At 40.9% G+C, this 25,172-nt stretch overlaps 1 protein-coding gene across 4 annotated transcripts in view; it reads right to left on the reverse strand.

Moving 5' to 3' along the window:
- Positions 1–24,948, reverse strand: part of L3MBTL3 (L3MBTL histone methyl-lysine binding protein 3) — a 77,269-nt gene extending 52,321 nt beyond the window's left edge. The window contains exons 1-5 of one of the 4 annotated variants that reach the window (XM_053939233.1): positions 24,858–24,948; positions 16,247–16,358; positions 3,518–3,629; positions 1,200–1,359; positions 78–216 (exon numbers count right to left, since the gene is read on the reverse strand). In XM_053939233.1, coding sequence (XP_053795208.1) covers positions 78–216; positions 1,200–1,359; positions 3,518–3,629; positions 16,247–16,348 — 513 coding nt within the window. In that variant the 5' untranslated portion in view covers positions 16,349–16,358; positions 24,858–24,948. Of the gene's footprint in view, positions 1–77; positions 217–1,199; positions 1,360–3,517; positions 3,630–16,246; positions 16,359–23,616; positions 23,638–24,121; positions 24,199–24,853 lie in introns of those variants that run through there. The other 3 variants (XM_053939232.1, XM_053939234.1, XM_053939230.1) reach the window with 3 other exon arrangements.
- Positions 24,949–25,172: the final 224 nt, after the last annotated feature.

Here is a 25,172-nt window from a genome sequence, read left to right on the forward strand (position 1 = left end):
GGAGCTACTGACATTGCAATACAAGGCAAAACTCCCACCCAAATACTTGCAGGAATGGGTTGATGATGCATACTAACAATTTCATCTGGATTCTCCTTCTTCTCCCCATTATCCCGGGACTCTTCTTTGAGAGGTACTTTTGCTTTTCTTTTCCGAATGCCTTTAGAATCATCTTCCCCATTGCATTCCACGCTGGGCTTTTCCTCCTTTGGCTCTCTATCACAGAAGTAACACAGTGACACAAAGCTAATATTATTTCACTTCTCATATTCATAAAACAAGTAAAAAAGCAAGTAAATGTGTGGGTCCCATAGTACTATACTGAATATATTCTTAGAAATACTACTGAAAATTAAGTCTGTCAAAAGAATTAATCTGAGAGACACACAATAGCAACTGTAAAAGGAAAGCTGTCAGCTTATGCTGAACAAGTTTTACATGTTTTAAACAGTGTGTCTTTTCTCATGTACCATCAAGTCTCCCAGAGAAGCAAACTGTGAAATGTTTAGGACTGCAGGGCAGTTTAGAGAGAGGAAGGCAAAGGTAATTGTTAAGTCTGACAAATCCAATTGGAGAAAGCTGGTATGTGACTGTACAAATTGCTAAACAAGAAATCAGAACAGAAAACTTTGAAGCAATTAGCTAAAATGAAGGAAAATGTACAAAATCATAAATGTTTAAAACTGCCATAATCTAGCAATATGCAATACAGAATGGACACACTAACACAAACATGCTTTTATGATGAGATGAAATGCACTAACTGAAAAAAAGGAACTGAGAAGCTGCAGTATGCTCATGTTTTCACTCACTGTCAGCTATAAAACAGCTCTTGCACTTAATTATAATTAACTTACCACCCCAACCATCTCATTACTGATTATCTTAATTCCAATGACTGAAACAGGGTGGGAGTCTGATACTGATTCATGCATCCCATAGACTGTTTTACTGCTTGCGTCTGACAGCAGAACACAGCACACTGAGTAAAAAAGACTGCCTTCAATGTCAGTGTTAGACAAAACCAAATGTTGTTAAGGCATTTACACAAAAAACAGTGAAAGAACTTTATAAACCAATGGTGACACTGAAACTGAATATCTCCCTCTGGCCCACGATGAACATTTTATCCCACCACTTCACTCTCGTGCTGCATTTATGCCAAATTCTTTGTTTCTATGCTTTATTATAGTACCTACTTGTTTTTTACTTGTTGGGCACATTTCTGGCTGCAAAATTTCCCTTCAGGAACAAATTCTTCTATGGCACCATAGCGGTAACAGTTTTCACAGAAAACAAGTCCATCCACTTTTGCAGTTTCCTTTAACCTTGTGGGGATCCCTGTCTTTTCTGAAAAGGCTGCACAATGACAAAAGTTAACTTCACTTAGGTAGAGATGATACATTCCCAAACATTCTCAGCGGGCCTTGCCAAGCAAACAGAAAAACATCAGCCACACCACTCTTGTCAGAATGAAGAACTAGGAGTTAGTGTTTGTATGAGGTCCACATTGCTGACAAGCAAGTCAGGTTTTCATATTGCAACAGGAGAGAGGAACCCACTATTCTATGGTTCTGTCACGGCTTGATGTGGCTACTTGTGGAAGGACTGAATTTTGTGACAGGCACTGACTGCCCACAGAGTCATCACTGTTTAGAGTCCATGACCTCATCTCTTCCTGATATGCCTACACCTAAATTTGGGAGAAAAGGGTTGGGGCAAGTTATCTTTACATTAGTTTAAATTATTTCTGGAAGCAAATTGCTGACTACAGTCTGCAGCCTCTAGCAGCAGCTACTGCTCAACCGGCCTGAGGTCCACCAGAAGTGAAACATCACTCACTTGTAACAAAGCAATCTTCAAATACTAAGTTGCAATTTCCCCACAACAGACATAGCACCTAGGAGAGGCTGTATCCCTGAGAGAGTGCAGTTATTTTCCCTCACAAGCAAGTATGAAGCACTGTCAAGTACGCCAGCCTCTAAAGCAGGTTGTTGTCTTTGTACCTCCCCAAAAGGCAAACCTCAAGTCACAGACTATTTATGTTGCTTAAGCACTGTAGTGTCTTTGAAAGCAGAGACAAATGAACACTTCCATGCAAGCTATCTCCCCCAGAAGAATATCTATTATATTTATATATATAAGAATATCTGTTATATTTACACACCAGCATCATAAGTGGTTCAAAACAACTATTTCTTCTCAAAACGGAAAATTTTAGCAGTGTTTTTACTTTTGGGGAGCACTAAATTAATCAAGGATGGTGCAAGGTAGTAGCAGAATGCTTACTCGATATGTTTATGCATCCACAAACAGAGTTCAATTCAGTAGAAACAGAATTTTTTGTTTAGGTTTGTCAGACTGGAGGGGACGCAGTTGCTGTCGGTCACTGATCTCTCAGTCTAAGCAGAAAACCTGTTGTGCTACTACACTGTCACAGCGATGCTACTCTCATCACAGATTTGAAATCTGAATTAACTATCACTGCCTTGCCACAGAACACATTAACAGTGGTCTGCAGCTTCAGACCTCGGGAGGGCCCAAACCACTTTCCTACCAGTGTTAATGTCTCACATGACAATTATGAACTAACAGTAAGGGAGCAGCAAAGGAAAGCTCTCACTGACTTCTCGTGCTTATAGGGATGATTATCAAAAATTGTGATGTCTGCTTTTCAAAAGCCTTACAGCATATATATTTTAAAAGAAAGTTGATAAAATGTAATACCAATGAGGAAAAAAACTAGGTAGCTGTAAATAATCACAAAACCACTTGTGATATTCTCTTTCACGCTACTCCATCATTACTGGAGTCAGTGTAAAAAGATTGCAGTAATTTATGACCATGTAAACCAACTTTCCTTGAACAAAACAGGTGTTTCTTACTTCAGTATTTTAAATCCAGGAAACACTTTATCTGGTAGATAGATACTACAACTCTTAGAATTTTACCATTTAAGATAAACATAAACTGTTACTGCAGACTGATTTTAATGCTCAAAAAAAATCGTAGTTGGCAGGAGCAAGGCATCTGTGGGGGTATGCACTACACATCTAACACTGACACCGGTGGTAGCAGCTGTGCTGACCATACCAAGGCAGTTTGCAGTGCACAAATCAACTCCAGTCTGTTAGGAAAGTCTGTGGGCAGTCTGTGAGAACCAGCTCAACAAAAAATTCAATAATTTAAAATTCTCAATAATTAAAAGAAACTTATTATTTTGTAAATTAAATAGAGGGAAAATACCAATCCTAAATTTAGAGAAAATTACCGTAAGAAAAAAAAAATGTGGCTGTAATTGAACTTCAGATGTTTAACAGTGGAATTATTTCCTTTCAACTTGAAATTAATTTATTTTCATACTAATTTACACCCCAAGAAACTGGTTACTTCGTAAGAGATACTTTGTCCATTAAAGCAAGTAAATTTTTTATTTTGGATGCAAGCTTTAAGGAAAGTTGATACATTAAAGAAACTACAGTCTACCACAGAAAATGTTTACTGCTTCTTAACTGACCTTCTTGAGCAGTTGGAACCATCCAGGTTGTGGTAGCAGTTGCCTTTTTAACACTTTCCATCTCAGTTTCATCTGTAATTACTTCCAGGGCCCCAAATTCATTGACTCTAAACTGTAAGACAAAACAAATGGCACAGAGCATAGTAAAAATTTACTAGAAGTCTCTTGAAGTATCTTCTATTCAATATAGTTTTTACATGGTGTCCTCATCATATTGCCTATTTTCTGTTTCTGCTTATCCCCATGGAATTCAAAACAAGTCATTCTTGTTTCTATCAAGCCAAATCTGAATTCATTTTGATATCTATAAATATTAATTTGCAATAGATGCTGATCCAGATGCTTCCAATAGCTAACTTACACACACATATTAAAAAAAAAACAGTAACAGAAATTCATGGGAATATCCCTATGCCATATGTTTTTCACTGCCAGCAAAATAACACACTCCAGACACTGAGTATTCTTTCTGAGGACAAGGGAGCTGAATGAACATCACACACCAAATGCTTCACAGAGTACAGAAATTTCAGCATTCTCTGAAAACCCAGTACTTCCCCACTAAAAAGCACACATAAACAAACATCTCAAGGCAGTTTATGAGGTGTTTAATTACACGCTGAATGTGATATTACTGTCAGCCAGACACAAGGCTCAACAATGCCCCACATGCTGTGCTTACACTGGAGCACCACGAGTTATAGCTGTCCTGCTGCCAGAAGAAAAGTTTCTTCCCAATGCTGTAGTGATTACAGCACTACCACATGAAAATAATTCTGCTTCCCAGTCACTACGTGGTTTGCAGGCCCAGCTGGTGACATGGGTTTAGCTCAAGGCAGTGTTTTGTCCCTGACGCCTGCTCTGAACAGGGAAGGGGTGCCTTTGCCACAGAGAACAGGTCTTTATCAGTGTGGTGCTCTTACCAACAGCTATCAACAGGGAAAATTACATCTGAGAGAGTCCTTCAAAGCTCCCCGACATCCACCAGAGAGGACATTCCTTCAAGGCCATTGCATGAAGCCTATTTCTGTTTCTCTGGTCAGGCTACTTTACCTCAGGAAAATGGGAATGGGAACAATTGCCTGGCACTACATGGACCCTTTCTGTGCCTCCAGAGGCTGTTGAACATATCACACCCCCTCACTTTGGACCCTGCCATGATACAGTATTGAAAATAAGCCATTCTGGCTGCAAACAAAGGTGACCCCTATATATACACACACACGTATAAAGTGTGCTTTCACTAATACAGTCCTTCCAGCTTTAATATTTGCAAAGAGCCAAGAGGTCCTAAGGAATGTGAACAGCTAAGAAATAGGCTAGGAGGTAGAAAGGGAAGAGGCCCTCACACAATCATAAGATGTCTGGAGCTAAGATTTTTGCTTGTGATCAGCTGTGCTCACTACAGATATGAAAGCATGGACAAAATGCTGATAAATCCATCTGGACTGAAACACCATGAGTTCAACTTTGAAAGGCAACCAAATGCATTAAACACCACGTGCTGATGCTTCAGTTTGTGGAGAGACATTCATGCTGTTCCAACCACAGAAAAGCAGTAGAGTTACTATTCAGAAGAGTCTTACAGCTGACTTACGCACTCAGTCCTGTTCCTATTTTGGTTAAGCTCATTTCTGCTATTTGTGCTTTGCTGCCTCTGCAACAAGTGGATGTCAGAGGGAAAACCTTCCTCGCTTTCAAGAGCTCCAACTCTGCAAGAGCTGTCTCACAGCAGGCAAGCTGTGAACATGAGCCAAGACACCTGCAGGTTGCTGCAGCCTACCAGCAGGCAGGGCACAGGGAGGTTACTGAGCAGCTCTTCGAAACACTCTCCCACACCTTCATACAGTGTCAGCTGGAACTTCCATGTGCCAAAGGTATTTCTGAACAGTCCTGGGATACCTAAATACCTGGAATGTTTCTGCATGGTTCAATCAATGGCCAGCCCTGACACCACACACATGTTCCTCCTCCACCGGGGCCTACTGTGGAATGCAAGGACATCCCCCCAGGTAATGCAGTGACCTGCCAGCCCATCTGGCTCCAGAGGGCTCACTGCTGACTGATAGGCACCAAACAATGGAAGACAGATGACTGCAGGGAAGACAGCTCCCAGCTTCTCTTTCCCTGGAGGCTGTTAACAGCAGCAAGAGCTGAACCATTAAAGAAAAGCTCCTCAAGGAGCTCCTCAAAGCCAGGCAACCATGCTAAGATGGTCTCAGTGATGGGGAGTGACAACTTGCCACTGCCTTAGCAGGCGGGAGGGCACAACAGTCCAACTGGGCACTGCTTCACTGATCACTAACTCCTGGTTACTCCTATAACTCCTGCAGCCTTGCCTTTATTTGTGTCAGAGGCCTCCAGCTGCTGTTTGGAGGCAAACTTGAATTCATGACTGCTCTCACTCCCTATTTTCCCAGTGACACATCAGCACTAATGTATACCCCAAGCTCTTTGTGGCTAACCAGAGCAACACCTCAGACCTGGGAAGTAATACTCTGGTTTTAGCTGGGGAGGAAAAGACATTAACAGCTTGTGACAAAGCTTAACTACTTAAAAACAGGATAAATAGATGTACAAAGCAGCATGCTGCACAAAGTCATCACAGGATAATAGCTGCCAGAGCAACATGCCAACTAGTGTATACTGCTGGAAGCATGACAAAAAAGGATCTAGATTAATGGTGGTTTATGTGCCTATGAAAAAATTCAACACATTTGTAAGCCTCCTCTACTTGGAGTGTAGGCAATGGAAAGCCTAAAAGTAAAGTTGCCATCATAATATTTCCTCCAAAGCAAAATACAGTAAGGGCAGTCCTCCTAGGCACTTCCCAAGGTGTCTTGACAGTTTGAAATGTCACAGCAGGTGACAGTGCCATTGAGCCAGCTTCTGAGGATGGATCCATAGCTTTCTCAGAAATAAAAATTTGTTTTCAAGTCACAGAACTCCTTTAGTAAATATAGAAATTTGCATTGGATAAAAGGATTTCCCTTCAATCTGCCTTCATTGCATCAAATGGTGAAACTCCCCTTGATGGAAACAAAGGCCATAACCAAGCACTTAACAAATAAACTCACAAAAAAGACTGATTTTTGTTGCTTAAGTGTTTTAAAGAGAATAAATTATTAGGCTTATTGTGTATAAATTCAATCCACTTGGCTTTTGTCAAATGCCTGTTGGCAAATTTTAAGTAGTCTCTTAAAATGATTCTCTGTCCCATGCTATAAAGCCAATGGTTTTAAAAGATCAGACAGCAACAGAGAAGAGAAAGAAACCTCAACAGCTTTCCTGAACAAATTCACATGAAGATAAACAGGAATAAATATAGCATCTGGATAGGAAATTTAATTTCCAAAGTTTCATGTACAGGCGAGTAATTAGGGCAAAAATATACATGTTCAAGTAACTGCAATTCTTTTAATGCAAGCATATTGTAACTGAGTTGGCAGGAAGAGTCCAGCTGCTAATAGGTAAGTATGCAACACAGAACTTCCTCAGCTGCCTTGTCTGCAGTTTCCACAAGGATCAAGAAGGATCAAGGATCAAGCTTCCATTTAAACATCATTAGAGATTCCTTCCACACAGAGCTGAGATACATTTTTATGTTCTCAGGAAATGATGCCTTGATATATTAAAACCTCAGCTTTTATGACTATTAATTTTATCCCCAGGAAAATTTTAATATTCATTCAATAGATAATGACCATATTGAGGGAAGCCAAGGCTTAAATAAATAATAATCAAATATTATCAATACTTTCTGAACCATTTCTGTCCATCCACATGCTAAGTTTTTCTACTGGGACCAAAATTACTTTCAATAAATATTTTCCAAAAAATTAAAATTATTTGAAAATTTACACTGAATGGACTGAAACAAGTATCATAAGCCATTAATATGAAGTCTTTGTCTACTACAAGCAATAGTATCACACAAAGTATTTCATAAATGTTTCAGAAGATGACAGGTTTTCTGTTACCAGTGAACTGAAAGTCCATTCCTGAATTTCCTTCTTGAAAATCTTCCTTTTATATTTTAATTTCCACATATTCATTGTCAGTTTGTACCCATTTTTTTCTGAAGCCACATTACCCTATTGATTACATAGCTCTAGTACCCTAACACTTACTCTCTTGGTATAGGATAGAGCAAGGAATTATGTACCTCCTCAAACTCAATTTTATTGCGCTAAGCACAAGGTCCTTCTGTTCTTACAAAAATATTCTCCATCTTCCTGTTCAGCCTGTCATTCTTTGCCCACCATGTGCTACGCTGAACCATGGAAATCCCAGGGAACATGACAAAGCATAACTCCAGTGGGTTTAGAGAACTTCCATTCCTAATGGAAGTTCTTTGCCTTATCCTGCTGGCTGGAAGACACTGTGGTTTTATGTAGGGCTAAATGAATGCTAAAAGGGCTTTCAGTTCTCTTTTCCACATTTCATAAAAGTACTCTTGAGCATTTGTCTCTCTGTGGGATGAAAAAAAATTGCAAACAATGAAAAATGTCTATCATATTGTAGATTAAGTCTTAAAAGTCTTAAGTCTCAAACCTGTTGGGAACAAATGCATACAATCTAGTTTCAAATTAAGTCCCCACTGTTACATGTGTCCAGTTCAGAGCAGCACAGATCAGACTATCAGTGCTTGCTGTTACTTGTGTCCTCTTAAGAATGTAAAAGATCTCATCAGTTCCCACAGGTATCAAATCAGAATAAAAGTTGCTATTGTTTTATATATGGTAAAATTATTATTTGGGAGGACAGACAAAAAAAACAAAAAAAAACCAAGGGAAGAACAGTCGAAGTGCAAAGGAAAAAAAAAAAAAGAACAAAGCCTCCACATATGTTAATGCACAGCTTTAAAATAAATTAGAAAAATCAGCCAACACCACCATCTACTGGGCAAGACAAGGACAAAGAGTTCATTGCAATAAAGACAATTGTTACTCCATTCTGACAGTAACTTCAGCAACAAAACACATCTTGACACCACAACAGTGATTGTAGACATTCTCAGAAGAAATTCGCAAAGTTTTCAATATCCAAAACACAAGTAAATTGAGTAAATGTTCAGTACTCTTGATGCCTATGAAGTAGCTAAGCTTAAACTCACAGAATTCCACAGAAGTTTGTCAAGAGGACTGACACCTGGGACTTCAGTGATACAAGAACTACACTCTGATCTCTAGCTAGCAAAAAGTTATCATCATTCTTGGTGTTAATCACTGTTTAGTCACAGTGGTTTCAGTAGGACTCCTCAAATAAATCAGAGCTTTCCTAGCATTTTACAGTCTTTTTAAAGTAAAGGAATTGTCTGTCGCCATTGAATTGTCCAACCACACCCTGCTACATGCTGAACTATTTTTAACGTATTACTTAAATTGAATAAGTTATTAGATGCCAGAGCTTGTCCATTCAACCAGACCCCTCTTCCCTGTGTGTGTGATACACTCTTTACATGCACAATCACATACTACTTTTTCCACAGAACCCCTGCCCCAGGCAAGGGCTGAATAGCATTCAGAAAAATGAGGCAGCTGTTGGTATTTTTATACTCTTTCTTCAAGCAGTAAAGCCAGTCTTATTTACTCTACATGGTTTGAAAGCAGAATGACTGTTTATTTTCTTTTTTAAAAAAACCCAGTGTACAACAAAGAACACGTATCTAAAAAAGCTTTAGGCACTCTAGCAATTACTGTTACAATGCAGTGTAAAGTAACTCCTGAAACAAAATCTCTGTTCTCAGCCACTTATAAAAGGAAAAAACCTCCCTTTGGTAGCTCTTCATCGTTCTGAGCACTCTGCTCCCAGCTTATATTAAAGCACTCAGTAAGCACGTGACCCCTTACACTTGCCTCATCACAAAATTTTGACTCTCTTAGGGATAGAGAATACTGGAGAATTGTGCTGTTCCCACACCTGCCAATTCTGCTTCTTCAATCATGAGAAAGGATCCTGCCTGCACACTGCTACTCTGCAAGTATGGCAAAAGACAATCTTAAGCACGATCACAGCATATGTAGGGCTCCCTAAATCACAATCAGCAGAAATTAAATTCCTCACCACGAGCAAGGGGCAAGGCCAGACCCACTCTCACTGGAAAGATGTTGTCAGCAAGAAAGGCAAGCACTTCCACCAATCTTGGACTGATTTTAAGATGCTTCAGTAACACTGCAATAGGCTAATCCTGAAGTAACGAAGAAGAGAGAACAATTTGCATCCAAAAATAAAGGGTTTTTTCCTATCTGGGCAGGCACAAGCAGGAAGGAATTGCTATCAAATTATATCCTTCCAAAAATAAAAATAATAGGAGCATTCTCTCATCACTGCTGAACAGAAAGCTAAGGTACCATCAGAAAACATATCCCTTTAGCAAGAGAGACCGACGTTTTCCCAGTATATACCAATACCTCAGTCTTGTCTACAGTAACGTTTATCTACTTTATTCTTAGACACTCCTCAGGCTCTTCCAAACCTCCCCCCATCCCACTTCAAGTGCTCAAGAATTATCTCAGTACCAGAGGGCTTCCCACTGATTTCTCTACACTGCAAACTCAGTCTGCCTTATTATCTCCACTTGAGTAGGAAATTGCAGCTAAACAGACTTTCTTAAGGTGACACATAAATCAGCAACAGAGCCAGAAGTCAAGGCCTGCCAAGATGACGCTTATTGATCCAGAAGTTGACCTACAAGGCAACCCTGGCTCCGAATTATTTTGGCCAGAATATTTCTAGATGCAAAACTCTAATATCTCATGGGAAGCCCAAGCTAGCAAACAAATAAAAAATGGCTACTTGCCAAAAATTTGGTTCCAGCGAGTTGTTCAGCATTGCGCAGAAAGGCTGCAGTAGAAACAAGTGTCGTGCTAAGTGTTCCTGTGTGGGATTTACCTGCAATAGCCACAAAACTATTCCTTTTCCTTCCTGAAACCCTCTGCACGGTTGTTTGCAAATTTAACAGCAACTACAGCAAATAGCACAAAATGTTTTGTAGTAAAATCATTTAAGGGAAGACTGCCATGAATACACACGACGGAGCCCAAATGAAGATCCAAAGGCAAACTCAAATCCAGCATTTCTTGCTTTTACAGTTTTAATGATTTTAATAGTGAAATTTCCTTTTTTGGTCTTTTTTTTTCTTTACATAAGGTTCACTCATTTTATGACATTGCCAAGTTTTAACCAGAAATCTATGGCAATGAAGCAGAGCAAGAGCTAATTAATTACATTAGATTGCAACAGAATAAAGTTAATTTCACATGGAAAGGACCAGGCCACTAGGTAGATCTGCTAAGGCTCACATATGGCCAGAGGAAGTCCCCATGTAACTTGCTTTCTGCTCCCTATGCTATTCCTTACCACCTTCCCTGAAGGGAATACAACTTGTCTCTGGAGCAGCACCTTCCCAGTGCCTGCAGTGATTTAATCAGTTACAGGAAGTTGCCATTTCCCATGGACACCACTCTCATGGACCCTCCCTGCCTCTCAGGATTCAAAGTGCAGCCCATGCCGCCATGAGAGAACAGGAACAGCGTTGCACTGTAAAAGCACTGTACAAAGTTATCGCCCGAGACGCTACCGATATTTCCATAACAGTGTGAGAAAATAAGTTGTTCTAAAATAATTAATTATCCCAGGAAAGCTGGAATGCAACTTCAGAACAGGCAGGTGGAAGGATGTACTTTACTGCCTTGAGTAGCTGCAGCACCCCTGCATTCAGAAACAGCAATCCAAATCACTCTTACCTTCTTTACAGCACTGCTGGAAATACCAAACACCACTGGCCATTATTCCACCATTCATATCCACTATTCTATTTGGTTTCCTACAATATTTGCTGCCCAACTTTATTTACAGGTTAATTTCTTCATCATTAAATTTTAATTTTTTTTCCTTTATGTTCAAGCACAATTTGCAAGCTGGAAATAACCAAAATTCTGTCCAGGCAGTGTATAACTGCTCACTTTCCAAACACAGCACTAGAAAATGCATTAAGAAGTACTTCATAAACTTCTGTCACTACAGTAGGAAGTTACTGTAAATTATTACAGCTTTTCCAATTTAATGAGTATATTTAAATCTTGAAGCCATGGTGTTACTGTGTGCACTCAGCACAGAGATTGAAAAAAAAAAAGGAAAAAAAAAGAGAAAAAAGAGGAGTGTTTCACATTTACATTCACACCATGCAGAGTAACTGGTAAGCACTGATGTTTTTCAGATGAGCATACATTACTTTGCCTGCCACATGAAGGCAATCTGTAATTTGTAAACTATTTTAAATTCTACTGGAATTCAAGTTTTCTGTTTTATTTAAACATCTTGAAAGAACTAATATACAATGCTAAAATTTTTGTTCAGTCTTCAGTGCATCATACTGTACAATTTTTAATTCTCCCTATTCCCTGTGTGATTTGAAATTCTAGCATTTTCCACAACTACTCGCTACTTATCTGTCACATAGCATGCTCAAAGCAGTGTTCAAGGAGTGAACACTATTTTTGCTGAAGATTTTTTTAACAAAATCTGTATAAGAATGTATTTCCATAGCTTTCTCCAACTACAAGTGACAAAACCCTAAGAATTAAAAGTGCCCCAAGTTGTAGGAAAAGAACATTTTCAGCATTTTACTGGTATAGAAACAGATTCAGGAATAAGAGACTGTGCCATGGCTGAGAATGGAAGCTTGGTATCTCATTTGGCTCCCTCGTTTTGATTAGACTGGGAAATAACAAAAAGAAATAATCCAAGTATCTATTCCTGATTTAGATGTTCTTCTGTACCATAAGAAGTTAGATTTAAGAAATTTTAAGAAAACATTGAGAAAAGTTATTTTTAAATGTTTCAAAAACATTTTGCTCTACTTACAATAGTATTTTACCAACTTTTCACCATTCAGGAACTCATATTCACAAAAATGAAGTGGTTCTAAAAAGAATTGTTGCTCATATATACTTGCCTGATAACCCCAGGCTGGATTTCAATAAAGTACACAAGAAAAGAGATATCTTAAAACATGCATACATTAAGATAAGCATGACATGTCATCATGCAAGCAGTAAAGACAAGCAAATGCTATATTATTTATACAACTAAAAATAAGGACTTCAATAAGGTAACTCCCTAAAATGTCTACATTAAAAAGCAGCATTTCAATATTTTGGTATACATTTAACTTAATGTTAATATGCCAATAACAATACAGTTTGCCAAATCTGACTGTTCAATTTCCCCTAACATTTTAAGAAGACAAAAGACTAAACGTGAGAAATTAAACAATACTTTGTCAACAATGGCTATTTAAGCTATCGCTTATTATTTGCTATGAAATGCCTCAGACACTCTAATCTATTACCAAGCTGTCAAAATAGAATATTTGTGTTTAAGTATCTTGCTATTACAGTGTTTTCACCAGATTTTTCAAGTGCATTTCAATGTAAATACAAAACAATGGTTTAATATCTTTAGTAGAACAAGTCTATTACAATTTTTGAAAGACAAGCTTACAATAAGTAACTGCTATGTAAGGTCATTTTCTTTAGGTTCAGGACACATTAGTAAAATACTCTGTGACCAGGAGAGTTCAGGTAAATAATCCTCATTGACCCTATTCTGAGAATTCCACAAAGAGCATAACATTTTCCATGATTACATTTACAATTTCAAGCGATTAGTCATTTTTAACTATTTTAACCATCACTATTTAGAAGCAGTCCTGAAATATGAGTCATTACAATTATCATAAAAACTTAGAAGTCAGTATTTTAACAGCTCAAATTGCTTTTGGTATCTGTGTGAACACCTAGTCTCACTGAATCTCGATGTTCCCCAGTACAGTGACCTTCTTGGGCTGATTCTGCATTGTTAGAAAAAATTCTTCCTTCAGTCAGTCAAAATGACTCCATTTCAATTTCATCCCCTTCATCCCTTCAACCCCTTGCTTTTGTATCCAACAAAGGCAAACAAGCAAACAAACTCCCAAATAACATCCAAAAAAGGAGCTGCCTGGCCAATACTCTGTATATTTCACCGTTCTGGGTGGACTACTATTGCATCTCTGAATGCACCTCCCCTAATGCTTGGACCAAAGAAAGAATCTCTGTACAAAAAAACAAATATGTCTGTTTCCAAATTTAAATAAATAATTAAATAAATAAATAAATAAATAAATAAGAGAGAAGCCTTAAAATGAAGCTCATGCCTTCCTGAAAAGGACATAGTTAAGAATCTTCTACATGATTTCTTGAAGTTACCCTGAGCTACCTCCCAGCTCCTTTCCCTCACGTTACATGGAAACTTTCCCATTCCTCTACTCATTAGTGACTCTAACTTTCCTTCAGTTTTGTATGACACAGGGCAACCACAACTGAAAAAAAGCACAAACCAGTGATTTATATGAGATTATTGTATTTTCCTGCACTGTTCCCTTTTGTATTGCTCAAATATTGCAATACTACGGTTCCCTTTCACACAATGTTGCATATTAAAATAGAAAGAAATTTTTAAAGCCTGGACTTAAAAATACAGAACTGTTCAGGGACGTGGATGTCCATCATAGTGTTGGCTATCATCATCACTATGACATGATGAAGTCTGAAATCCTGAAAGAAGCCAGAGAAACAAATAATGAAAGAGCAGCACTGGACTTCAGAAGAGGCATATGTTGGCTTCTTCAGAGATCTGCTTGGCAGGATTTTACAGGAGACTGTTTTAAAGGGTAAATAGGCCCAAGAAATCTGTCTCTCTCTCCAAGGACTTCACACCAAGAGAATGAGGCATGTCAATGTACAACAAGTTAGGCAAATGTGGATGCAGGCCATCATGAATGAACCAGGGACTCCTGACTTAGTTCAAAACGGAAAAGGAGGTAAGCAGAACGTGGAAAAGGAAACTTCGCAGACAAGGTATGTAGTGATATTGCTGTAGTATACAGTCATGGAATTAAGAAATCCAAAACTCAGCCAGAGAATAAAATAGCAAAGGTAACAAGAAAGGCTTCTCTATGAGTACAGGCAGGAAATGCAAATTATGAAATTGAAGGGAATGGCTGATGAACTGAAGGGCAGGGTTGCTGGTCTATCTAGACCTCAATAAGCTGAAGAAGATGGGCTAACAAGATGCCATGAAGGTCCACCAAAGCAGGCACCTGAGACAGAGCATCTCCTTGCACTAGTTCAGACCAGGCGCTGACTATCTGAGAGCAGCTTTGCAGAAAACCTCTGAGCAGAACGTGAGTCAGCAATGTGCCTTGGCAGCAAAGGTGGCCAGGAGCACCCCAGGCTGCCTGAGCAAGAGGGCAGGACAGGGGAACACACCATTCTCTCCTAGTGAATACTGATGAGAGCATGTGCAGGCTGCTGTGTCTGCTAGGAATCTTTCTACATGAAAGGCACTCTCATGCTGCAGCAAGTCCACCAATCCAGGTACTGGTTGGACTGTGGCAGATGACATGCAAGCTGAGTGAATCCATTTGCTCAGTCTTAAGAACAGGACAGATTTTACTGCTGTCTTCCAGCAGTTAATGGGAGGATATAGAGGGGATGGAGCCAGGTTCTTATCTGATGTGCACAGGAGAAGGGCAAGAGGCAACAGGCATAACCTACAAAAGGAGAAATTGCAACAAAGTACCCATAAAAGAAAAAAATTACTATGAGTGTAGACAATGCTGGAACAAGTTGCCCAGAGACACTGTGGTATCTCCAGCCCTGCAGATAACCAAATCCTAAGCAACCTGATCTAACCCAGCCTGAAGTCTGGGGTACTCAGTCTGGGTGGTGGCCTGAAGTCCTCTGCAAAGAAAATGATCCTGTAAATTTATTCTACTGTTCTGTGACTAAAAGCAAAAATTCAAACAAACCCATAAAACAAACAAACTACCTACGCACCAACACAAAAACACATTCACAACATGTATGTCCCAAATTTCAAACATTTTTTAAATTTTTACTTCAACAATAGAAATCCTACCAGGAATCAAAAGATAAAAAGTTGTTTTAAATGCCACGTATTTTCTTGTGAGATTCCTTTCAAACATAAACTACAACCAAAACACATTAGTTTGAATTATTATATACAAAAATATTGACTTTAGTCAAGAGGAAATAGGTACAAGACAGTCTCTAATATCAAAATTGCAAGCACAGCAAAGGACACCTTCTGACGATAGATAAAGAAACAGAAAACGAGTTATGACTGACTTCAGGAAACTCAACCAGTGTGAAAAATGTAAGCAAAATTACTACTCCAATATAATTCAAATTTCTAAACTGCAACCAGCTCAGAAGCACTAACTTTATTCATCTTTCTAGGCACCCACATGACAAAAGCATAGCAAAAATAAACTATTTTTAGAAATAAAAAGACCTAAGAATGTAAGACCGTGAGAGTCAATGACAGTATGAAAATTCTTAGTGAGACAGTAATATAATGCTCTAAGTGGACTGCATTTTCACACTTTTGAGATTTCTTTGGGATTTTGTGCATTTGATTAATTCTGTCTGTATAGTGAGGCAGTGCTAATTTATGCCTTCCTACAGGGCTGACAGCTGTCTCTGCCAGCACCACAAACTGAATCAAGAAACTCCAGAGCTAAAACCTAACAGGCTACAGTCTCTTAACTCAGAACTGCAGATTCATGTTTTATTCATAAAAGCAGATACCTACACACCAGCTTTTCAAATGCATCTTTTTGTCATTTAATATTTTTATTGAAAAAATTACATATCTTACCTTTAGGTCACTTCCTGGCAAAGTACCTATGCCATCCTTCCAGTCCATTGCACTAAATACATCAAACTCCTGACCATTTCCACTAGACGCAGATTCATTCATGATGCATGTACTGAGGAAAAAAAAAAAAGTAATCTGAAAATTGTATAAGTGGTTTAATGCTAATACCACCAGATATTTCTTCCAATGCATTTCACAGAGTTATATCAAATGCTTCCCTCTGCACACTGGTAACATGGACAACTGATGACAAGGGTGATAATATACATGATGTAATAAAAGTAAGGGGAAATCTTTCTGAAACTTTGAAAATAATACCTGTTCCACACTCTAGGAGGCAATGGGCTGTACTGGAGAGAAAAGAAAAATTTCAAACTGCAAATAAATTGACACGAGGAAAACATGTCAAGCACACTTAAAAACATCTGTTCTAGGAAAGGCAAGACATGACTGCATGCCTCTACTAAATACATTTAGCACTGATTAACAGAACTGCATTTCCTTAATACTGGATAGCATGCTGATGTGAATGCTTTCCCTAAATTCAAATTAAAATTTCAAAATTAATTTGCAATTGTCAGTTTCCTGGTCTGACTCAGAACACTTGAATATTCTTTATCTGTTTCCATACAAATAAATTTTGAATTGCATTTGTTAAAACTTATTTCCATGTAGAGAAGCACATATATACTCCAGAGAAACCTACTGCTTTGCAAGAATTGACTTTAATGGATCCCTCTGTTTCAGAACAGTGAATGGAGAGAAGATAGTATTTACCTTCAGAAATAGTGCATCTGGACATCCCTCTCTGTGATAAAAAATTTGCATAAGCATCAGAAGTACATTGCACTTGCCTCTGACCCCTGGCTTCAGCTCACCTGCCACAAACACACCATCAATTGCACTGAACTGCAAGTGTTTCTAGCAGCCAGCTGTGAGCACCACCAACTTCTTCCTTTCCACTTCTCACAAACCCAGCAATCTTTAAATCTGTGGCCTGGCACCTAATTTACTATTTGTGCCATGTGGAATCTTACTTATTAATTTTGTTTCTGAAGAATGCCTGCACTATGCCTAGCAGCTGAAATAATTTGTGGCAAAATTAGCTGTCATTGTTCGTGAACTATTAGCAAAACCTCACCACTTTTAAAATTTGCACTTTCCGAACTTTTTGGAATGTAAACTCTCTGAACTTTTAAATGAACACTTTCTAAGCCTCATACCCCATCTGGAGACTGCAAACTTTTGCTGCAAGTATCAATATTTAAAATTCAAATAGATGGAGAACTTCTTCAGAGTTTAACCTTGTTTTCTAAAACCTAATTTCTAACTTAGGTCCCACTCTGAATCTGCAAATACTCTCTGTAGATCCTGACTTCTCACAAAAAAATCCAAAAAAAACCCAACCAAACAAAAACAAACAAACAAACAAAAAAAAAAAAAAAAAAAAAAAAAAAAAAAAAAAAAAAAGGTGTTATTTGTTCACTCTATAACAGAAAAATATGCAAACCAAGCAGAAGTAAACTCAGGTCATCTAGAAGCTTTTTATTGAAAGGTTGAGGAGAAAAACACTTACTTAACTTAGTTGCATAAAAAACAATTGAATTTACATTGTATTCATCAGAAAAATAGTATCAATCACTGTAACATCACCACTACAGACCCATACTAGTTTGGTTTGGGGTACATAATCTGAACTCCCTTTCATTTCTCCTTGGTTTCCACTTCATTTCTAGCAGAAGTCTTTAAAAACCTGAGCAGCTCACTCCATGAGTTCTTTCATTACACTACAGCAACTACACAGTTATGAACAAGATAACAGGAGCTGGACCTCAGTCAGTACCCGCTGCTAAGAGTAAAAGCCTTTGCATTCCCCTATATTTCATACAATAGGCAGGGTTCACAGAATGCTTTTTGAGCAAACTTCACGTCTTTCACATGACAAGTTTGAAGTACGAAGAACCAAATGATTCAATGTGTCTTTCCCACCTTTAAGTAATTCTCTGTGAGAAAGTATTGAAAACCATAACAGAAACATACAGAAATTCATTTTAAAAACATCAATAAATCTAAACAAATTCAGTGCAAACTGAGAAATTCCCCAAAGCCATAGATCTCATCTTTTATAATCCCAGGCAAAATCCACCACCCTACTTCAGGGCAAGCTCCTCCAACACAACTTGGAATCTCTGCTTGATCTGAGCACCAAGTACCACTACAAACAAATTCAAGCAGGCTTGACCAAACTGAACTGCAGCACAGTAGCAGAAACACAGGCCTTCCCTTAAGAATACAAGACCCAAGCTGCTAAGGAATAGTTGAAAAATGGGATCTCTCCAGGCACCCGTGAAGTTTTAAGGACACAAAACATGCTGGTTCAAGTGCATTGGTGGAACAAGCTGCCCAGGATTAGTATGGCTAAGCAAACACAAAGCAGTATTCTGCATTAACTGAAGTCTCTAAATAATCTTAAATTATCATTCTATTTAGAGGACACTTCACTCAACCCTCCTGTGGTTTATTACAGAAAATATGCTCCAATGATTTCTGCGGAAGGTATGATAGAAGTTGGGAAAAACTTGGAAGACTGTGGAGAAATGCTACCTCTCAGCAGCTGCTGAGAGCAAGTAGCATCGGACAGCACAGCTGCTCCATCAGGTGCTGTCATCTCCCATAGTGCCACTCCCATTACAAACACAAAAGTTACTTGGGGGCTGGAAAACTGAGAGTCTAGCCTACTTAGGCAGGGAGTAAACCATGAAGGGTAACAAAAAACTGGTAACAGAAATGTTCAGAACATATTTGTCTCAAGAAAACATACAAAGTCTGACTTAATTGCACCTAAGAAACTTTCCTTAGGTAACAAACAGCAATAATGATACATTCTGAAGAAGTCTAAAGACATTCATTATTGCTTTCCTTTTTAAATTAACTCATCATCAAAGGTACAATCTGTGTATGTTTCACATTCTGCAGCCTTCAGAAGTGTTCTTGGTGGGAATGAAAAGGTCACAGGGCAACACAGAGAGAAATTAATTTACAAAAAGGAATCACTTTTAACAAAGTATCTGTTTCCAGCTTTCCTGAGTTTGAACAGATGAAAGATAGGCCTTTATCCCTCTACTAATGATAGTAAGAAACAAGATACAGACCAGTAAAATTGTTACGGCACAGAGGTACTAAAAAAGGAAGAACTCATTGTAATAGCTACACCTAAATCTCAGAACAAAGAAAACTAAAGAATGTCTTATCTACTCCTTTAATTTTTTGTTTTTAAAGCTCTGAACTAGTATAACTCCTTCTATAATTATTTCATCTGGTATCATTACTGCTGCTGCACTGCCAGAAAAGTAGTAAAAATACTAGATGAATAAGGGGTCTGTCAGTGAATGCCGTCTAATGTGAAGGAAAGGACATAACAGTAAGTACTTGGAGCAATCATCTTCCAAAGGCATCTCCAAAATCTGCCTTTAGGGATGTAACTATCTCAGTCCTCACAGCCTTAAGAGAAGTGTGCTTCATATTAATAGTTCAACATTAGCTTTGCTTCAGACATATGTAATAAAGCCATTAAAATAAACAAGCTCATTTAATAAGATTAAGACACATCCTTTAGAAAAACCTTAATTTTTACCAACAGGTTCAACAATAAATGTGTACCTCACATGTGTATCTCTTGATACTTACCAAGAATAACAGTTCTCTATCTAAAAATTAGATAGTTTCATCTGGTGAGAAACTAAAAATATAAAGCAAAGAAGCAGGACAGAATATGCCAATTAGACATACAAGTAGTTTTTGAAGTAATTATAGGGTTATGTAGTGAATACATCAGAAAGTAGTAATAGGAGTCTTTCTTCCACTCAGTACTTTAAAAAACTACCTGACCCCTACCCGAATTTTTAACATCTAAGCTGCTAACTGTGAAATGCCTGTATGATTTCTAACCATCATGTTAGAAGTGGGGTTAACTCAATACTGGTCACTGGGCAGCAGAAAGAGCTCAGCAGTAAAGCCACAAGTCATTGTTGCTAGCCTGGTATAACATGTCTGCACTAATTTGCCATTTCTTCTTATGCATCTCTGTGTATTTTTGAGGATTTCTGTAGCTGCCATCACAAGACAGCCTAGCAGATTTGCCCCATACTGATCCTCTCCCCAGCTGACAGCTCTTATGAGGAGACCCAAAACCGGGAACACAGAGCCAGAGAAGATCACAGCAAGTGACATCAAGAGTGAGTTCCAAGAGAAAAAGAGATCCCAAGAGAGACAATATCCTTCTACAGGCAAGCCATGCTCCCTCTTCCCCACTGGACTGGGTGACACTAGCATTGATGGATGCTCAGAAATTTTTGTCCTAATATTGTATACATGTACTTTGGACATCTCCAAGGCTGCCTGGTGTAGCACTCATGAGCTAAAAGGACACATTTTCCCATACCCAGTATATAAGGAAAACAAAGTGGATCTGAAGGGAACAACTCAGTGTACCAGAGCTGCAAATACACCAACTTCTAGACACCAGGGACAAGTGGATACTCAGCTTAGTTTTATTTAACATGTAAGAATGTGAGTATTACCAGCACTGATTGTTACACTCCCAAATCCACATGAAGCAGAATTATTCCTTGCAATGTAAGTTCCCTATATTTGAAAACAGCAGTGATTTTGAGTTTCATGACACAAAAGCAAAGCCAATTGGCTCTAAGCCCACTGGGGTGAGCCCTGCTTCTCTCTCACAGTCCTCTCTTTGAGCTGGGCACACCTCACACTTGTCGCTTTCTCACCCTTCATATTTTTGCACCAGACTCTTCACTTACAGAAAAACAACCACAACAGGAACAGTGCAGGAAATGGTAAAATTCTTTGATGCTACCCACCACGTTTAAATATGTGTTTTTCCTTGTACTGTTTAAAGGTTTAATTATTTTAATATTTCATTAAAAGAAGTATTTTCAGAAACCCATTTTCCTCAAAAATCTTATTTTTCATTGTTTGGAAGCTACTAGTTCTACCATGTTTCTATTCTCTGTATCAAAAAGTTGTTTGAGTAAATTTCACTATTTTGCCTGTTGCTCATGAAGTTTATTACAAGGTATTCTAAAGATCAGATATAGCTTTTATATGTATTCACAAAGGGACACAGCTTAAAATTCTTTGCCACTCAAAGGTTGTAACAGGAAAAGGACCAGAGTTCCTATTGATGATGTTCCCTTAGCATTATTTACTCTTATTTTATCCGTTGCTACTCTTCTGACTACTAGGTGCTCCAAGGCTACTGTGTATGTTCGCTCCTGCTTCCCAATATTTTGGCTTTAAACCTTTTTTTCTCTACAGGATGAATCTAGCCACAAAAGCATTAAAAAATACTGTGAAGCCTGGGTCTGCACCAGCACTTAAAGGAGGTTCCTGCTTCCTGCTGTCCTCATCCGAGTCTGCAAGGTAACACAGTTATTGCTGTACCATTGCTGAAGACTGGGTAACAATTACACACAGCCTTCATCTACTGCCTCATTTTCAAATATCCACAAGACGCTACAACAATAGTTACCCAATACCAAAGCTATTCTATCATCTAATGAAATTTACCACTGTTTATAAACAGCCTGTACCTCACACTAGAAAAGCATTTCCTCTGCAAAGCTTTCATGGTCCCCTTATTTCTGTTATTGCCTGTGCAGGCCTGAGTGGAGATTTAACCTACTCAGACAGCAAAAGTTGTAAACAACAACTTTGAAAAAGACCTTCCTATGTCTTAAATTCTCTTAATTGCTTGAACAAGGCACAGAAAGTTACAAAAACCTTCTCTGTTTATTTGTTCCTTCTTCCTTCCCCTATGCAGACACCGCCTGCACCGAATCTTCACACCTCCTATCACCTGACCTGTTTCAAATTATTTCCTACCCGAAGTTAATACAATATGCATCTGAGCATCCCTTTTGTCTGACTCATGCCCTCCTCTTCCTCATCTGCCAGTTATTATCAGATCCCATAAGCTCTGCTGTTCATAAACAATTAGTTCACCTTTTCTAGCTCCTAAACACATGCAGCAGGTTACTGCATTTATAGACTCTCCATTTTCCCCCATTCATAAAGAGCTGCTGGCATCTCCCATTGTGATGAGCGGTCCTACTACTGAAGCGCTAACAAGCTATGACTACACACTTTCTTCAGTAAGCCTCATGCCAGCTCATCACTGATTCCTCACACCCATCACTCACAATCCATCATCCTCCTTACCAGCAGTATTAAAAAACAGAAAAGATTAAATTGAACAGCCCACTAGAACTCAACCATGTCTCTTCACAGAACAGGTGATGTCAAAAAAAAAAAAAAAAAAAAAACAAACCTCAACAAGTTAGAGGAAAAGAAGTCATCACAAGTTATTGAAACTTTAAAAGAAATACTCTAAAAAAAACCTCAGTAAACTGAAGGAAAAACATACACCACAAATTAAACCAGAGTTTATTACCATTGCCCAACTGACAACAAGGACCATCTGAGGCGATTGCTTCAGCCACCTTCACTAGAGCACCAGTTCAGGAGATCACTGTCAAAGCTGCTGAAGTCTCACCGGGAAATAACACCTACCCGGCACCACCCGGATAAAAGTGGAAAGCTCTGCTGCCTTCAGCCACTACTTTCAGGGAGTTTCTCTCGTACAGAGACTTCATCATAGAGACTTCTGGGAACGTGGTAGCTTTCTTGGTAAAAAGCATTGGTTCCTGAACAGCTTTAAGATTTGCACTCAGAAAACTGTGTTACAATCCTGAGCACAGACTATTTCCTAAAATGACATAGGCTAAACTTTTTATATCATGAGCTTTATTTATGCTCACCACCTGATTTTTAGCACCCACGACTGAGCATCCATTCATGAGTAGAAACAGCAAAGATGATCAGTCCAGTGCCACTCAATTATACGGAAGAAATAAAGAAAATAGAACAAAACTGAAAATGTAACTCCTGCTGCCTTTCGCTGTAAAGCTTTTACACCGCGCTGCTAAAGCACAGGTAATTAAAAGACATGGAAGAGGCCGTGACCCTCACGCCCCGGGGGAAGCTGCCGCATCTCCAGGGGCCTCCTAACGCGCGCACCGCTCCTCAAGCCTAAAAACCCCGGGGGCTCGAGCCGCGCTCCCGAACGGGACAAGCGACACGGCCGTAGGGCGCGCCCCCCGCCGCTCCCGCGCAGGCCGTGCCCCCGGTGGGGCGCAGCGGTCCCGGCAGCGCCCGCCCGGAGCCGCCCGGGCCGCTCCCCGCCCGCTGCCCCTGCGCCCGGCGCGGCGGAGCGCGGCGGCGGCCGGAACGCTGCGGCGAGGCCCGGCGGGCGCGGCCGCCGCTCCCCGCGCCGGCAGCCCGCGGCCTACCAGCAGAGGTCCCTCCTTGGCCAGTTTTGCGGCGTGTTTTTGCTGCACTTGAAACTTTCTGGAGAAAACCCGGGCTCAGGTCCGCGTCTTCCCCAGGCTCGGGCAGAACCGCCGAGACAAAAGCGCCCGCCCGGCTCCTCGGGAGGAGCGCTCGGGGAAAGCGGTTCTCGAGTCTCTCCGTTTCCCTCCCGAATTTGCCTTTTTATCCTTCGCCCCCGCCCCGGGCAATTAAACAGAGCGGGGGAAGAGTGCCCCCCTGCCCCGGCGAGGGGGCGGCGGTGGGGGCGAGCGCGGTGCGGGCGGGGGTGGGAGAGGAACTGGGTGTTAAGTGTTCCTGAGGAAGTTGCACAACGAGAGAGGGACTCTGCTTGTTTACCGGGTCCCTCGCTTTTTTTTTTTTTTTTTTCTTCCCACCCCCCCCCTTTCGCCTCCACCCCCCGGGACCGGGATCCGGGAAAAGGAGGTTGCCTCCGAGTGAAAGGAAAAAAATTTTAAAAAATGTTACCTTCTCCTCCCTCCTCCCCTCCCCCAGCGCGGAGGAGAAGGAGGAGGAGGAGGGGGGCGAGCTCTCTTTTTTCTAGGGGGCTGCGGGGACTCGCTCCTCGGCCGCTCGCAGCCGATCTCCGGGCATCCCTCGGCAGAGAAGTCACCCCTTCCCGCGGGAGGGGCCGGCACACGCCGCCTCCCCGGAGGGCTCGCCCCCGCCCGGCCCCGCAGCCGCCAGCGCCCGGCCCCGCGCTGCAACTTTTTCTCTCACGCTCTCGCGTGCGCCCGCTCCGACGGGGAGGGGGGAAAACCATGGGGAGGGGGGGGGAGCGGGCGCCGCTGCGGCCTCGACGCGGCGCCCCCCGCCCCGGGCGCTGTAGCCCCGGCAGCCTCCCCGAAGCCCCGGCCGGGGGCGGGCGGCCGCTCCGCGGGAGCGCCTTCCCGTCGGCCGCCGCTCCCTCCCCCCCCCCCGAAAAAAAAAAATCGCTTTCCGCCCCCCCCCCCCCCCACCGAAAAAACACCGCCCCACAGGCGCTAGCGAGAACAAGTGTGCCTATATCCTGTTGTTATATGCACCGGCTGCGGAGACGGGGAGGGAGAGACGGGCATGTGCGCGGGGGGCCGCTCCCCCACCCCGGCCGCACTTCAGGCGAGAGCGCGCAACTTAACAGAAAAGCCGCGTCCTATTCCCTGCCCCTGCCTGCCCCCCTCCCCCCCCGCTCCCTGCCCCCGTCGTCGGCAAAATACGCACTCACGTGTATGTGCGCTCACACACACCGCCGGCACCCCGGGGCCAGCCCCCGGCAACCCCTCGAGGCCGGCCCGTGGAGCCGGCGGCGGTGACAGGCGCCGGCCCCCGCCGCCGCACGCAGCCCGAAGCGGGCAGGGGCCGTTCCCCCGCCGCCTCACATGTCTGCCGCAGCGAGCGCGGCGCACGCACCGCACAGAGGCAGGAACTGAGCACTCGAGCAAAAGACTTTTTTTTTTTTTCCGTCTCTTAAAAAAAAAAAAAATTGCTACAAGCTTGCCTTTTTTTTTTTGTATGTGTATGTGTGTGCAAACTTTCCCCA

Source organism: Vidua chalybeata, chromosome 3 (assembly GCF_026979565.1).
Source record: "Vidua chalybeata isolate OUT-0048 chromosome 3, bVidCha1 merged haplotype, whole genome shotgun sequence".
Classification (NCBI taxonomy): domain Eukaryota; kingdom Metazoa; phylum Chordata; class Aves; order Passeriformes; family Viduidae; genus Vidua; species Vidua chalybeata.